General features: G+C 45.5%; 2 protein-coding genes across 4 annotated transcripts; one reads left to right on the forward strand and one right to left on the reverse strand.

Moving 5' to 3' along the window:
* Positions 1-7: 7 nt before the first annotated feature.
* tec (tec protein tyrosine kinase) lies at positions 8-10,662 on the reverse strand. Of its 3 annotated transcripts, none has more exons than XM_062384162.1 (18): positions 10,519-10,662; positions 8,465-8,661; positions 8,056-8,157; positions 7,415-7,496; positions 4,830-4,958; positions 4,527-4,579; positions 4,131-4,345; positions 3,843-3,908; positions 3,688-3,742; positions 3,529-3,611; positions 3,155-3,288; positions 2,768-2,842; positions 2,517-2,688; positions 2,211-2,427; positions 1,739-1,803; positions 1,536-1,654; positions 1,274-1,431; positions 8-995 (listed from the first exon to the last, which is right to left on the reverse strand). In XM_062384162.1, exons 2-18 carry the CDS (start codon positions 8,600-8,602, stop codon positions 912-914), a joined length of 1,947 nt encoding a protein of 648 aa, XP_062240146.1. In that variant the 5' UTR covers positions 8,603-8,661; positions 10,519-10,662; the 3' UTR covers positions 8-911. The 3 variants fall into 3 exon arrangements, with proteins under 3 accessions (XP_062240146.1, XP_062240145.1, XP_062240144.1); XM_062384161.1 differs by having other exon boundaries at positions 4,131-4,342; positions 8,056-8,160; XM_062384160.1 differs by having other exon boundaries at positions 8,056-8,160.
* A 103-nt stretch (positions 10,663-10,765) lies between these two features.
* txk (TXK tyrosine kinase) lies at positions 10,766-16,961 on the forward strand. Its single transcript, XM_062384163.1, has 16 exons — positions 10,766-11,441; positions 12,615-12,663; positions 13,198-13,279; positions 13,347-13,478; positions 13,685-13,749; positions 14,052-14,111; positions 14,328-14,382; positions 14,522-14,601; positions 14,721-14,845; positions 14,921-14,995; positions 15,255-15,426; positions 15,526-15,742; positions 15,844-15,908; positions 16,292-16,410; positions 16,479-16,636; positions 16,803-16,961. The coding sequence occupies exons 1-16, from the start codon at positions 11,429-11,431 to the stop codon at positions 16,872-16,874; spliced, it is 1,539 nt and encodes a 512-aa protein (XP_062240147.1). The 5' UTR covers positions 10,766-11,428; the 3' UTR covers positions 16,875-16,961.
* The last annotated feature ends 107 nt before the right edge of the window (positions 16,962-17,068 follow it).

Below are 17,068 nucleotides of genomic sequence, written 5' to 3' on the forward strand. Positions count from 1 at the left end.
CATGATATGGAAGCTGCGAGACTTCATTTATTTCCTCTCTTGTATTTGAATATGAATTTACAGGATGTGAATGAAAACAGATGATACAGTAGAAGTCTGTTTCCTGAGTCAGTTCAAACTGATCTTCTTTAGTCTTCAACAGGATCAGAGGAAACCACGAGGTCGACAGGTTTCCTGCTTCAGAGCAGGTGTGAAGTTCACGTCTCAGCAGAGCAGCAGTTTCCTTCATGAACCTCAGTGGAGATGTTCAGATGTTCAGAGACAGGACCATAGACCAGCTGATGGACGAGTCAGCTGGTGGAGATGTTCAGAGCTGTGAGATGTTCAGAGACGGGACCATGGAGCAGCTGATGGACGAGTCAGGTGGTGGAGATGTTCAGAGCTGTGAGATGTTCAGAGAAAGGACCATGGAGCAGCTGATGGACGAGTCAGGTGGTGGAGATGTTCAGAGCTGTGAGATGTTCAGAGACGGGACCATGGAGCAGCTGATGGACGAGTCAGGTGTTGGAGATGTTCAGAGCTGTGAGATGTTCAGAGAAAGGACCATGGAGCAGCTGATGGACGAGTCAGGTGGTGGAGATGTTCAGAGCTGTGAGATGTTCAGAGAAAGGACCATGGAGCAGCTGATGGACGAGTCAGGTGGTGGAGATGTTCAGAGCTGTGAGATGTTCAGAGACGGGACCATGGAGCAGCTGATGGACGAGTCAGGTGTTGGAGATGTTCAGAGCTGTGAGATGTTCAGAGACGGGACCATGGAGCAGCTGATGGACGAGTCAGGTGGTGGAGATGTTCAGAGCTGTGAGATGTTCAGAGACAGGACCATGGAGCAGCTGATGGACGAGTCAGGTGGTGGAGATGTTCAGAGCTGTGAGATGTTCAGAGACAGGACCATGGAGCAGCTGATGGACGAGTCAGGTTGCTCGAGGGACGTCGGCTTCCAGAGCGTCAGAGATCATCGTGTAGAGCTGAGAGAACAGCGGACGCTCCTCGGCGCTCTGCAGGAAGAAGACAAACCAACATGATCACTTCCTGTTTACTTCCTGTGTCACGTCGTGTTTACTTCCTGTGTCACGTCGTGTTTACTTCCTGTGTCACGTCGTGTTTACTTCCTGTGTCACGTCGTGTTTTAAAACGTGTGAACGGATGAAGAACAGCAGTTCTCCTGCAGCACTGGGATCAGCTCACATGAAGCTGTTTTTATTTAACAGTGTGGATCAAGAAGGAAAGCTTACCACCAGCAGGGGGCGCTCTAACAGTTTGTCTTGGTTCTCACCTGGCGCCAGCAGAGCTGCATGATGTCATAGATGGTGGGCGTGGCCATTTTTGGTCTGTATAGGCGGTGACCGCGGGTTACCAAGGTAACCACCTCGTGGTTCTGATGCCGTTCAAACGGAACACGCCCCTCGGTGAAGACCTCCCACATCAACACACCTGGCAACACAAACACACAATCGTTCAGAACCAACAACCTGCTGCTCTCACAGTCTTCACTGATTTTACTTGATGGGGATTGGTCCAGATCAGCTAGTCCTCACCGAAGGACCAGACGTCCGACCTGCTGCTGTATCTGCAGAAGTTGAAGACCTCAGGAGGAGACCACTTCACTGGGAACTTGGCCCCTGACGAGCTGGTGTACTGGTTGTCCAACACGTACCTTCAACACAGCACACTGGTAAATCAGTCGTGTGCGTTAGATCCAAATGGAAAAGGACGGACTGTGAACGTGTAGGAATCGAACCTGGCCATGCCGAAGTCAGACACCTTCACCACCAGAGCGTCGTTCACCAGACAGTTCCTGGCCGCCTGCAGAGGAGAGGGAGGGAGCAGAAGAAATAAAGAATATGAAGAATCATATCTAAGCTTCTCTGGGCTCATTGCCTCGTGTCTGGAGAACGATAAATGGATCAGCGACCTGGAAAGGAAAAGCAGCAGGTTGAAGGTTCTCCACAGGAGAAGTGGATCAAATGAGCAGAGGTGACATGGAGACATTGTCACCTGAGGAAAAGTCTGTCCCTCACTTGACTAACTGCTGCAACACAACTTGAGAAAGGACACAAAAGCCTTCTCCAGCTGAAAGCATCACATCATCTCGTCCTGATCGGAGCTGCTGCTCATCGTGAGAACTGCTGGTTCCTCAACATATAGAAATAACAGTGATGATCTGAGTTCCAGGTTGTTTTGGTGGAACCATGAGAACACACTGATGTTACCAGATCTCGGTGGAGGAAGCCGTTGGCCTCCAGGTGCTCCATGCCCTCGCTGACGTCCAGGCAGATGCTCAGCAGGGAGGCCAGGCTGAAGCTGCCCTGCCGCTGGCGGAGGACGTTGAGGAGACAGCCCTGCTCCATGAACTCACTGACGATGTAGATGGGTGTCTGCTGACTGCACACCCCGTACAGCTGCACCAGTTTGGGGTGGGACAGTCTCCTGGAAAGACCAACAAGTTGTGGACAATCACGTCTTCCACTTTTTCATTCCCCTTGTTTATTGTGCTCCCTCGTCTCCTCCTTCCTTACATCATGACCTTGGCCTCCTCGATGAAGTCCTCCTCCAGCATGGCGCCCTCTCTGATGGCCTTGATTGCCACTTTGTGCTGCGCCCTCCACTTGCCCAGCCTCACCAGACCGAACTGGCCGCTGCCCAGCTCCTTCATGAAGGTCAGCTCGCCGGGGTCGATCTCCCACTTCTCTGAGAGGGGGCGAGAGAGGACAGTGAAGACCTGCGCTGTCCTCAGTCTTTGTTTAGAAGACGCAGCTGTCTGACTCACCGTAGCTGAAGCCGGCCGTGGACGGAGCAGATCGGTCCTGTCTTCCCACAGGATACCTCAACCGTGCTACGAGACCTGAGACAGAGGACGAAAGGATGAAGACACCTTAAAGCTCCGATATCGAGCTCCACCTGAAGGGAGTTCCCCCTGAAGCTACTGGTCTGTTTCCATGAAGCACATGACCTGACCCGGGATCAGATTCAAGAGTAAATGAAAAAATACAAACTTTCAAGGTTTATGTCCACTTCCAGATTTAAACTTTGTAACATTGACTTTTAGAGATCAACTTCCATTGAGTCACTTTCCCCCCACATGCCCACGTGTCCACCGAGACGTCCAGCATCTAGATGGAGCTTGTTGTTTACTTCCAGTTGTTGTGTTGTTTACCTGCTGCGTTGTGTTTGTGGTACTCGATCAGTTCAGGGATGGAGCTGAACAAGTGTTTCTCTGCCAAGTAAAACTGAGGAGGTGAATCCTGCGTCTCCTTGATGTGGTAATGTTTTATCACCGCCCTTCCCTCCCTGCACACACACACACACACACACACACACACACACACACACACACACACACACACACACACACACACACACACACACACACACACACACACACACACACACACACACACACACACACACACACACACACACACACACACACACACACACACACACACACACACACACACACCGCGTTAGAACCAGGACCACGATGTTGGATGTTTCACAGCTTGGTGTCTTTAGGGAACATGGCGGTACCCTGCGGTGGACTTGGTGAGCAGGGACACGGTGAAGGTTCCCTCGGTGCTGGAGTCTCTCACCATGAAGGCTCCTTCTTTGTCCTGCAGGGGGCGACACAGAGACTTAGACCAAGGCTTAAAGTCACACAGACAGACACACACAGACAGACAGACTGACCTCCTTCCTCAGCAGCTCCTCAGCCTTGTTCCTGTTGACTTGTTTACTGAACCAACTGGAACAAACACAAACATCTTGTTTACAACATGTCTCTAAAGATCCTCTGACATCAGATCAGCTCTCGAACCTCAAACCATCTGAAGACAGTGACTCACACAAACTGCACCAGGTTCCCTGATTCTTTCACTGTGACGTAGTTACTGGGGATGTAGCCTTCTTCCCTGTGAGACACACACGCACACGCACACACACACACACACACACACACACACACACACACACACACACACACACACACACACACACACACACACACACACACACACACACACACACAGTGTTGTCACGTCTCTGATCAGCCGCTCCTCTCAGTTTCAAACCCTCGTACATGGGGTCACACGGTTATTGTGGCTCATTACGCTGCCGGAGGAGAACACACTCACCCAAACTGGTTTCGTGCTCTGTACCAGTTCACGTCGCTCTTCTCCAGGATGACGTACTCGCCTTCTTTGACCAGACTCAGGTCATGTGGTTCGGTGGCAGGGAAGTCGTACAGAGCCACGACCACCTCTTCCTCATCCTCCTCATCCTCGTCCTCATCATCCTCATCCTCGTTATCATCACCACCGACAGGGGTCGGGGGTCGGGGAGGCTGCTGCTGGGAAAGAGGAGGGGCCACTGTTCGATTCCGTGTTGATAGTTATATTTATCATAATGGTGTGTGTGTGTGAGGATGTGTGTGTGTGTGTGAGGATGTGTGTGTGTATTTGTGTGTGTGTGTGTGTGTGTGTATGTGTGTTTGTGCGTGTGTGTGCGTGTTTGTGCGTGTGTGTGCTTACCCTCCCATCTTTCCGTTCCTGTCCAGGAATGGGGGGTAAAGGTTTTCTGGAAACTAGAAAACAGGAACAGAAACAAAGTTTCATCATTTCCTGTTGGTGTCCCACTGTGCGACTGTGACCTTTGACCTCGTGTTCATTTTGCTGATCATGAGTTTTTCTTGTTGAATCACGTGTTTCAGATTCTACGCTTCAAGAAATATCCTTGAAGGAGAAGTGGGACTGTCGTGCTGATGGCTGCAGGATGGTCTCTAACACTGTGTGTCAGGGTCCTCACAACTACAGGAAAACACATGAGTTTCTTACTGTCTCCAAACAGATTGTACTCCTCGCAGCCCGGGGCCTGTTTCTCTGCCTGACGACAACAGAGCCACGCCCCCTCCTGCCAGAACTGGGGGTGAAACTTGGTCAAGACCTCTGGGTTGTCTTTTATTTCTGCACACACAAACACACACAGACACACACACACAAACACACACACACGTTTATTTCGAACAGATGCACATGAACAACATCTGTAATATGTCCAGGTCTAGCACATGTGACAAGAGGAAACACTTTTAGAACTGTCTATGATAATAATGATGTTTTGTGTTAGTTGTGTGCGACTCCAGGATGGATGATATCAGGTCGTTTCTGTTAATGATGCTCATCAATGTCAATAGGTCCCAGTTTTCAGAGGTGGAGGTTTGTGTTGATCTAAGATGGAGAGGTGCACGGGGGAGGATTGTGTTGATCTAAGATGGAGACGTGCACGGTGGAGGATTGTGTTGATCTAAGATGGAGAGGTGCACGGTGGAGGATTGTGTTGATCTAAGATGGAGACGTGCACGGTGGAGGATTGTGTTGATCTAAAATGGAGAGGTGCACGGGGGAGGTTTGTGTTGATCTAAGATGGAGAGGTGCACGGGGGAGGATTGTGTTGATCTAAGATGGAGAGGTGCACGGGGGAGGATTGTGTTGATCTAAGATGGAGACGTGCACGGTGGAGGATTGTGTTGATCTAAGATGGAGAGGTGCACGGGGGAGGTTTGTGTTGATCTAAGATGGAGAGGTGCACGGGGGAGGATTGTGTTGATCTAAGATGGAGAGGTGCACGGTGGAGGATTGTGTTGATCTAAAATGGAGAGGTGCACGGGGGAGGTTTGTGTTGATCTAAGATGGAGAGGTGCACGGGGGAGGATTGTGTTGATCTAAGATGGAGAGGTGCACGGGGGAGGATTGTGTTGATCTAAGATGGAGACGTGCACGGTGGAGGATTGTGTTGATCTAAAATGGAGAGGTGCACGGGGGAGGTTTGTGTTGATCTAAGATGGAGAGGTGCACGGGGGAGGTTTGTGTTGATCTAAGATGGAGAGGTGCACGGGGGAGGATTGTGTTGATCTAAGATGGAGACGTGCACGGTGGAGGATTGTGTTGATCTAAGATGGAGACGTGCACGGTGGAGGATTGTGTTGATCTAAGATGGAGAGGTGCACGGTGGAGGATTGTGTTGATCTAAGATGAGAGGTGCACGGTGGAGGATTGTGTTGATCTAAGATGAGAGGTGCACGGTGGAGGATTGTGTTGATCTAAGATGGAGAGGTGCACGGGGGAGGATTGTGTTGATCTAAGATGGAGAGGTGCACAGTGGAGGACTGTGTTGATCTAAGATGGAGAGGTGCACGGTGGAGGATTGTGTTGATCTAAGATGGAGACGTGCACGGGGGAGGATTGTGTTGATCTAAGATGGAGAGGTGCACGGTGGAGGATTGTGTTGATCTAAGATGGAGAGGTGCACGGGGGAGGATTGTGTTGATCTAAGATGGAGAGGTGCACGGTGGAGGATTGTGTTGATCTAAGATGAGAGGTGCACGGTGGAGGATTGTGTTGATCTAGGATGGAGAGGTGCACGGGGGAGGATTGTGTTGATCTAAGATGGAGAGGTGCACAGTGGAGGATTGTGTTGATCTAAGATGGAGAGGTGCACGGGGGAGGATTGTGTTGATCTAAGATGGAGAGGTGCACGGTGGAGGATTGTGTTGATCTAAGATGGAGAGGTGCACGGTGGAGGATTGTGTTGATCTAAGATGGAGAGGTGCACGGTGGAGGATTGTGTTGATCTAAGATGGACGGTGCACGGTGGAGGATTGTGTTGATCTAAGATGGAGAGGTGCACGGGGGAGGATTGTGTTGATCTAAGATGGAGAGGTGCACAGTGGAGGATTGTGTTGATCTAAGATGGAGAGGTGCACGGGGGAGGATTGTGTTGATCTAAGATGGAGAGGTGCACGGTGGAGGATTGTGTTGATCTAAGATGAGAGGTGCACGGTGGAGGATTATGTTGATCTAAGATGGAGACGTGCACGGTGGAGAACGTGCTATTCGAGGTGTCTCAGGATAGATGTGTCCTCTCGAGGCCCTTGAAGACAGACTGGGACGCCCTGCTCTGATAACATCTTGCAGCTCCACTCTGGGTGGACCACAGACCTCAACCCCCCCACCTAACCCTCACCCTACCCCCCCCCCGTAATAAAAGACTGAACAAAACTGGTTTTTAGTTCTTAAGTTGACCAGGTTCAAGTCCCAGTTGTTGAAATGTCCCTGAAGCGAGCGAAGCATTGAACTCTTACAGTAGATTATATTTCGATTTATTAAATTTAAGATTGTAAGTAGCATTAAAAAGGTGATTAACAACCAATATAAGGGGCATCATGTATGACCGAGTTTAGAGTCACATCTTAAAAGCCTCATGTCCACCGGGTAGATGCCAGCGGAAACCACAGGGCTGTGTGAAAACCAGTTTCAGATCTGTGGTTTGAAATGTGAAAGATGTTTGCTGCAGCTCAGACTCTGGACAGACGTGTGATCTACATGAGAACATGAGAACATGAGAGAAGAAAGAGTCTGACCCTCCTTCAGGCTCTGGACCCAGGTGCTTCTGCTGTCGTGACTCGGAGCGAACACATAAAGTGTGTTGGTGTCATACACCACCTAGACAAAAACACACACATTTAAATATAAGAACAATTAACATGTTGAACACTTTCCTTTTTAAAATGCTTCTATTTCAGTTATAATGTTTCATTGATTTATAGTCAAGGTTCATTTATTCTTGACCCTGCAGATTTCAGTATTAACCAGTCATTTAACCTGGTCTATAAAGCTGCAGAGACTCAAACCAGTGACTGAGTCGAGTTCGGATCCCTGTGAAAACAGAGTCAGCAATAACCCGCCAGGCTAGCTGTGTCCCCCTGTTTCCACTCTTTGTGCTAAGCTAAGCTAGTCACCGCATGCAACAAATCGTTCCCTGGACATTTGTGAGAATCAGTATTCATTAAACACTCGCTGGTCCAGATTCAGTCCTTTGGCTCTCGTGATAATAAAGATGTCCCCCTGGAAGATATTGATCAGAACCTCTGTCTTGATTCACTCTGAACAAAGTGCGAGGAAAACTCAGGACCAATCACAGTTCTTGAATTCATCACATGGTCTCTGTGAATCAGCAGAATTGATATATTATATAATATATAATAATTCAAATATGTGATACCTGAAATGGGTATTTGTTCTGACAGGGAATGATTCTCCCTCCGTTCTTGACGATCTCCACACATCGGACCCGACTCAGCTCGATCGAGCCTCTTCTGAACTTCTTCTGTCGACAGAAACGTCAGATTTTATTCTCTGTCTTTATTAAGAGCAGACTTTCAAAATAAGACATTTCATTGGTTAATTACAGATTATTACCAGGAGTAGTGACATCTGCACAGATCTACGCTAACTGTATTCATGCTAACATAAGCTAATCTACTCATTGTTTTACAAATTAATTTGACAAGTGCGGTATTGTGGTTTCGTCAAGTTAGTACATTTTCCAGCACGTTGTGCTATTCCTTTAAGAAGAAGAACCACATTTTACCACCTGAACAGGAAGTGAATGTCAACATGAATCCAGAGACCTGAGCTTTCCCCTCGTAGTAGGTCAGTCGGTTCCTGGACAGGACGAACAGTCTCTCCTTGTAGTTCAGAGGCGAGGTCCTCTTCTTCTGCTGAGACCGCTTGATCAGCGTCTCCTCCAATAGCATCTTAGAACTCATGTTGGCCCCGCCCACACCCTCAGCCCATTGGTGGATGTTGTCAGAGGGGTGGGGCTTATCTGAGGAAAGACGTTCAACTTTATATTAAAAAAAATATCAAGGAAAGAAACTGCTCACTTGTGTTTTCACTATATGAACTGAACACGCTTATAATGCTAATTTATATTATAAACATTACTGTCTTTATATACAGTCAGTGATCATCTGTATATACAGTCACTGATTCTCTTTATATACAGTCACTGATCATCTGTATATACAGTCACTGATCATCTGTATATGAAGTCACTGATTCTCTTTATATACATTCCCTGATCATCTTTATATACAGTCACTGGTCCTCGTTATATACAGTCACTGATCATCTGTATATAAAGTCACTGATTCTCTTTATATACAGCCACTGATCCTCTTTATATACAGTCACTGATCATCTTTATATACAGTCACTGATCATCTGTATATACAGTCACTGATCATCTGTATATGAAGTCACTGATTCTCTTTATATACATTCCCTGATCATCTTTATATACAGTCACTGATCATCTGTATATACAGTCACTGGTCATCTGTATATACAGTCACTGATCCTCTTTATATACAGTCACTGATAATTTTATATACAGTCACTGATCATCTGTATATACAGTCACTGATCATCTGTATATGAAGTCACTGATTCTCTTTATATACATTCCCTGATCATCTTTATATACAGTCACTGATCATCTGTATATACAGTCACTGGTCCTCGTTATATACAGTCACTGATCATCTGTATATGAAGTCACTGATTCTCTTTATATACATTCCCTGATCATCTTTATATACAGTCACTGGTCCTCGTTATATACAGTCACTGATCATCTGTATATAAAGTCACTGATTCTCTTTATATACAGCCACTGATCCTCTTTATATACAGTCACTGATCATCTTTATATACAGTCACTGATCATCTGTATATACAGTCACTGATCATCTGTATATGAAGTCACTGATTCTCTTTATATACATTCCCTGATCATCTTTATATACAGTCACTGATCATCTGTATATACAGTCACTGGTCATCTGTATATACAGTCACTGATCCTCTTTATATACAGTCACTGATAATTTTATATACAGTCACTGATCATCTGTATATACAGTCACTGATCATCTGTATATGAAGTCACTGATTCTCTTTATATACATTCCCTGATCATCTTTATATACAGTCACTGATCATCTGTATATACAGTCACTGGTCCTCGTTATATACAGTCACTGATCATCTGTATATGAAGTCACTGATTCTCTTTATATACATTCCCTGATCATCTTTATATACAGACACTGAACATCTGTATATACAGTCACTGGTCATCTGTATATACAGTCACTGATCCTCTTTATATACAGTCACTGATAATTTTATATACAGTCACTGATCATCTGTATATGAAGTCACTGATTCTCTTTATATACATTCCCTGATCATCTTTATATACAGTCACTGATCATCTTTATATACAGTCACTGATCATCTGTATATACAGTCACTGATCATCTTTATATACAGTCACTGAGCTCCACCCATGACTTAACTCCTGTCACTTTAAATCCACCTGTTGGCAGGTGTCTCAGTACCATGATAAAAAACATAACCACACAATTCTTCCTATAGATAACTACAGTGTGTGTGTGTGTGTGTGTGTGTGTGTGTGTGTCACAGATATTTAAAGCAACAGAAGGTCTCTGTTCCACTTATCTCTTTCTTGCCATGAAGTCAGACTCGTTCTACGGAATGTGTCAAAGCTGCGGAGTTTGCGTAACGACACACACACAGATTTACACAAACACACACAGACTCACACAAACACACACACACACACACAGACTCACAATGTCTCAAGTGTGTCTCTTACCTTAACGTTTCATTTCCCACTTTTCAAGTCATTAGTGTTCGCTCGTGTCGGAGCAGGATTCAGGAAATGACGAGAGGGAGGTGGACGCACAGCCCACCTACACGCACACACACACACACACACACACATACACACTCACACACTTCCTCGTGCACCAGTAGAGAGAGAGAGAGAGAGAGAGCGAGAGAGAAAGAGAGAGAGAGAGAGAGGGAGATCCACAGCGCCCCCTGCAGCCCTATGTGCTGGTTGATGGTAGATGATACATGTTTGTGAAGATGGTTCAGATCTCCTCTCTGATGTTTCCTCACGGGTTTGTGATCAGTTTGGTTTGAATCAGTTATTGATGATATGAAAACAGGCTGAGACGTGATGATTGACAGCTGACCCTGACTCCTGATTGGCCGGCCGCGTGTGAGTGGACGTCTTGTCAGATGTTGATTGGTTCCTCTTCTCTTTCCTTAATGAGCTGTTAGAAGCTTCGTGTTTTAGATGAAGATCGAGTGACGAGCTACACAATGTGTTATGTTCTCACTAGGACAGAAGTACAAACGTGTGTGTGAGGGTGTGTGTGTGTTTGTGTGCGTTTATGTTGATAGAGACGGATGCTTTGTGGTTTCATTCACGTCATTGTCACTTCCTGTCGATCTCTCTATCTTCAATTCTCTTTTGAAACTGTGGATATGACATATTAGTTTTTTTAAACTTTATCCACTGTGATTGAGAACTTCTTCTTCTGGCTCTTTTGTTGTTTTATCTTCTGTTCTTTACCTTCTTCACTTCCTCCACCTGCCTTCTCTCTCTCTCTCTCTCTCTCTCCACCTCCACCTCCATTGTCCCGTCGACGTGAAAGACTGGAGCTGCCGCTGAGGAGGAAGTAGAAGAGGAGGAAGAGGAGGAAGAGGAGGAGAAGATGATTCATTCAAGTAAGCATCTTTTCATATCTGCGGGACAAGCACCGTGAACCCGGGGGGGGGGTGCAGCAGCAGGAAACAGCGACCAACCAACAAATCTACGGATCTGAGAAGAAGGAAACTTTGTGAAACGGTGAAAGTTGAGCAGCAGAATAGATCTTTAATTTCACATTCTGATCATAGACGGTAACAGTTAGCAGTTAGCAGTTAACAGGGCGGCTAATGGATAAACAATCTGTGGTTTATTTCAAACCTGCAACTTTCAGCTGATATCCGGATGCTAACAGGCTAATTGTTGGCTGCTAGCTCCTGTAATCAAATGAAATACACATTCTGGAATCTGTGCTGATCTGAGATCTGAACATTGAGGGAATCCTTTTTGTCCAATTCTACTAATAAGAGATAAACACAAGTAGGACTGAGCTTGATGAAATGAGACCCGATTTGTTTTATTTGACTAAGAAGAAGAACAGAGTTGTTTCCCTGAAAAGTTCACAACCTAGCCTCATGGTGGCGCTACAGGACAGGTCAGAGGCTGCTCCCTACAGGAACATGAATATCAAGTTGATAATCAGCAGACTGGAGAATCATGTGTGACTCAGCTTCCTGTCCACAGACCTGACACTGACACAAGTGTGTGTGTGTGTGTTTCTGTCTTAACCCACAACCAGAGAAATACAACAGGCAGATGCTGCTGTCAGCTCTGCACACACACACAGACACACAAACACACACAGTTGTTTAGACAGGAAGTGTGTTTCCTGACAAAGACCTCCTCCTCAAACCGCTCACAAAGACAAAGATCAACTCAGACGAGATCTGCAGCAGTTCTAATTATTTATTTCACAACAAGAAGTTATTATTGCAAAATTACAACTTTTTTACATTATTGTGACTTTTATATTGTTATATTTTCGGAAAAAAAACAGGATGAATAAAACCAGATTTATCTGCTTGTATTTACAATCTGATTCTTTGTGTCACTACCCAGATACATTACAACCTCACAACCTCACAACCTCACAACCTCACAACATCACAACCTCACAACCTCCACGATGCTAATATTGTAATAATGGCAATTCATTATGATGTCATTTAACCTTGATCCTCCTCCTCCTCCTCCTCCTCCTCCTCCTCCTCCTCCTCCTCCTCCTCCTCCTCCTCCTCCTCCTCCTCCTCCAGATGACTCCATCCACTCGCTCTTCTGCTGCTGCTGTGAAGTTCGGACCAGGTAACAACTCCTGCATCAACACAACTTTGTTCAAAATAAAACAGGAAACGTGAAGACTTCCTGTGTAACGTCCCTTCAAAATATAATAACCCGACAAAAAGGAAAGATATTCATTTATTTAACAGCTGCAGGTAAAACCATGAATATTGTGATGATTGATTGATTGATTGACTGATTGATAGATTGACTGATTGATTGATTGATTGATTGACTGACTGATTGATGATTGATTGACTGACTGACTGATTTATTTATTTATTTATTTATTTATTTATTTATCTATTTATTTATTTACTGATTTATTGATTGATTGATTGACTGACTGACTGACTGATTGATGATTGATTGACTGACTGACTGATTGACTGATTTATTTATTTATCTATTTATTTATTTACTGATTTATTGATTGATTGATTGACTGACTGACTGACTGATTGACTGATTTATTTATTTATTGATTTACTGATTGATTGATTGATTGATTGATTGATTGACTCACTGATTGATTGACTGATTGATTGATTGACTCAGGGAGATCAGCACCCGCATGGATCTGGAGGGAAGCCCCTCGCTGTGTTTCCAGAGCAGACGGTTCCCGGGACGCGCCTGTCGGGTACGTGAGCTCGTTTTCAGAGAACAGCAGCTGAACAAAGACGTCACCATTTTCTTTTCTCTCTCAGGTCGACAGGTCGAGGAGGAAGCTTCCTCTTCCTCCGCCCGATGAAGAGGAAGGTGAAGGCGAGGGGCTGCTGATGGTCGTCGCCATGTACGACTTCAAGGCCAAGGAGGACACGGACCTCACACTCAAACAGGTACAAACACTGACACACAAACAAGTCAACAAGTTCACCTGCAACAAGAGGGACATTCAACATAAAAGCTAGAATGAGAGTGTCCTCATGTCGTCCATCTTTATTTACAATGTGCGGTCTTAGCTACACACAGAGTCGTAGAGATGTCAGTGTGATGTTGTGTGATGTTGTGTGATGTCATGTCATGTGATGTGTTGCGTCCACAGGGAGACGAGTACCTCATCCTTCACAAACAGGACCAGCTGTGGTGGCGAGCGCAGGACAAACACGGGTAAGAACCAATAAATAATTATTCTACACAACTTTCACGTTATTTTATTAATTGGTCTCATGAATGGGTTCAGATATTTTGTAGTTTTTACAGATGTTCCTTAATTTTGCTTTGCTGCTGTAACGTCAAATTTAATAATAGAGGATCATTTATTACTAGTGTCAATATCTGACATTAACATTTTGAAAAAGGCAGTTACTCCAAAACAAAACATTAAAATAGTATAATAGTGTAAAATTTGAAGAGTTTGTGTTGTAGAATAATAATAAAGATAATTAATGGTTTCCCTGTGCTTCTGTCAGGAATAAAGGTTTCATCCCCAGTAACTATGTGACAGAGAAAAACCAAATCGAGGCAAATACGTAAGTTTTATATCAATTTATTATTTTCTTTTATCTTTTAGGGAAACTGTAGCAACTATTTATTAACTTTGATTTAAATGTGTTATTCAAATTGATTCTTTATTGAAATTTTCCAAACTGTCATATTCGTACTGATCATTAGACAATAACTATAATTTGTATTAATATTACAGTTATTATTCTTATTATATTTATTTGTATATGTTCTCTCTGGAGGTGGTACTGCAAGAACATCACCAGGACAGAGGCGGAGCAGCTGCTGAGACAAGAGGTTCACACTCGTCTTCATGTCCCTGATCCACAATCTCCTGCTTCTCTGATAAACCTTTGTTTTTGTTGTATGTGATAAAAACCTGGAAATCAAAGAAATATCAGTTATTTGTCCCTGATGTGTGTGTTTGTGTTTCCAGAACAAAGAGGGGGGGTTTGTCGTGAGGGAGTCGAGTCAGAAAGGCACCTACATCGTCTCCGTTTACACAAAAACAATCAGGTGGGTCTCTGCATCTGAAGGTTCCATAAACAAACTATAAACCTGTACACTGACACACTGTGTGTGTGTGTGTGTGTGTGTGTGTGTGTGTGTGTTTGTGTGTGTGTGTGTGTCTGCAGTGCTGGAGGAGATATCAGACATTACCAGATCAAAATCAGCGACATGTCCCAGTTCTTCCTGGCTGAGAAACACACGTTCAGCTCCATCCCTGAAGTCATTCAATACCATGAACACAACGCAGCAGGTACACACACGTGAATTCTGCTGCAGACACACAAGTCACGCTTCACCTGATGTGTGTGTGTGTGTGTGTGTGCAGGTCTGGTGACGAGGTTGCGTTATGCTGTGGGGCCGATGGGATGTTGTGTACCTGCCACATCAGGATTCAGCTCAGGTAAAGAAACAAATATATTTACTTTACTTGTTCATTTATATTGTTACGTCTCCAAGTTTATTTCAAAATGTATTAAATTCTATGTAAATGTAGTTTAAGCAGTTTAGTTATTATTTTACTTTATTTCATAGTTGTAGTGATTTATTGTGTTTTTCTGTTTAGTTGTTTGTTGTGTGTCGGCAGCTTGAGTAGTTATTGCATTGCCAGCCCCTCACCAGTAGAGGGTGCTGCAGCCCCACCTGATCTGTTCCCCTCTCAGAGAAGTGGGAGATCGACCCCGGCGAGCTGACCTTCATGAAGGAGCTGGGCAGCGGCCAGTTCGGTCTGGTGAGGCTGGGCAAGTGGAGGGCGCAGCACAAAGTGGCCATCAAGGCCATCAGAGAGGGCGCCATGCTGGAGGAGGACTTCATCGAGGAGGCCAAGGTCATGATGTAAGGAAGGAGGAGACGAGGGAGCGAGGGCAGGAAACCTCCTTCTGGTGGAAACAGGAGGTGAACGTGTGTGTCTGTGTGTGTGTGTGTGTGTCTCAGGAGACTTTGCCATCCTAAGCTGGTGCAGCTGTACGGAGTTTGCCTGCAGCAGCGCCCCCTGCTGATCGTAGCCGAGTTCATGGAGAACGGCTGCCTGCTGAACTTCCTGCGGCAGAGGGGCGGGGCCCTGAAGGAGGCGTGGCTGGTGTCCATGTGTCAGGACGTGTGTGAGGGGATGGAATACCTGGAGGCGCAGAGCTTCATCCACAGAGACCTGGTTCACCACTAATCCTACGCTCTACAGATTTGATATTTAAGACTTTAACAGGAAACACAACTGAACGTGTGTGTCCTTCTGGTTGTGGTCTTCTCACGCAGGCGGCCAGGAACTGTCTGGTCAACGAACACAACGTGGTGAAGGTCAGCGACTTTGGAATGACCCGGTGCGTTTCACTCACTCTCACAACATCACAACTGTTACCTCGAGTTCTTCTCGTAAAATTACAGCTTCAAAATTACGACTTTCTTATTGAAACCTTTTTCACGAAGCCAGAGCCAGCATCTGCTTAGCTTGGCCTGGCCTGGCCTGGCCTGGCCTGGCCTGGCCTAGCACAGGTACTGGTAGAAACAGCGAGCCTTGCTCTTTCAGAACATTACAATGGAATGAATTGTGAAAGTCAATAATTAACCCATTTGACCCCCCCATGGTTAAATCAACACAGGAAGTAGAACATCAGATGTGTTATGAGTTATGAGTTCCAGATATCTACTCTCTTCACTGTTCTTTAACATCAGTTCCTCAGCACCGTGGGGTTTTTGTTTCCAGGTACGTTCTGGACAACCAGTACACCAGCTCCAGTGGTTCGAAGTTCCCAGTGAAGTGGTCTCCTCCTGAGGTTCTGCACTACAACAAGTACAGCAGCAAGTCGGACGTCTGGTCCTTCGGTGAGGAAACACACACTTGGTCTTCACAGCAGCAACACACAGTGTGTAGTAACCGTGTCTGTGTGCAGGTGTGTTGATGTGGGAGATCTACTCCGGGGGCTGCACGCCGTTTGAGAACCGCTCCAACTCGGAGGTGGTCCATGACATCACCAGAGGGATCCGTCTGTACCGGCCTCACCGAGCCCTGCAGCCGCTGTACGCCATCATGTACCGCTGCTGGCACGAGGTCAGAAGAACCAGGGTCCTCATCTTCAAACCATCAACTTAACACATTCAGATGTTCCACAAAACTCGTGTTAACCACAACATCATGTCTTCTTCTTCTTCTTCTTCTTCTTCTTCTTCTTCTTCTTCTTCTTCTTCTTCTTCTTCTTCTTCTTCTTCTTCTGTAGAAGCCTCTGGGTCGGCCGACCTTCTCGGAGTTGCTGCAGGAAATAAGAAACATGGCAGAAAATCCAGATTAATGAAACCCACGATAGTTTCAGATGTTTAGACTGTTGTGTTTTTGTAAACAACTATTTTCTTAATAAAGTATTTTCAGATCAAATCTTCTTCATTCGTGCTTTGTGAACTTATCGTCTCGACAAACGAGGGGGGGGGGGGGACACACAAGAGATGATTTTTTGATGATGTAACATTAGAGGGAGGAGTCACTCCT

Source organism: Platichthys flesus, chromosome 24 (assembly GCF_949316205.1).
Source record: "Platichthys flesus chromosome 24, fPlaFle2.1, whole genome shotgun sequence".
NCBI lineage: Eukaryota > Metazoa > Chordata > Actinopteri > Pleuronectiformes > Pleuronectidae > Platichthys > Platichthys flesus.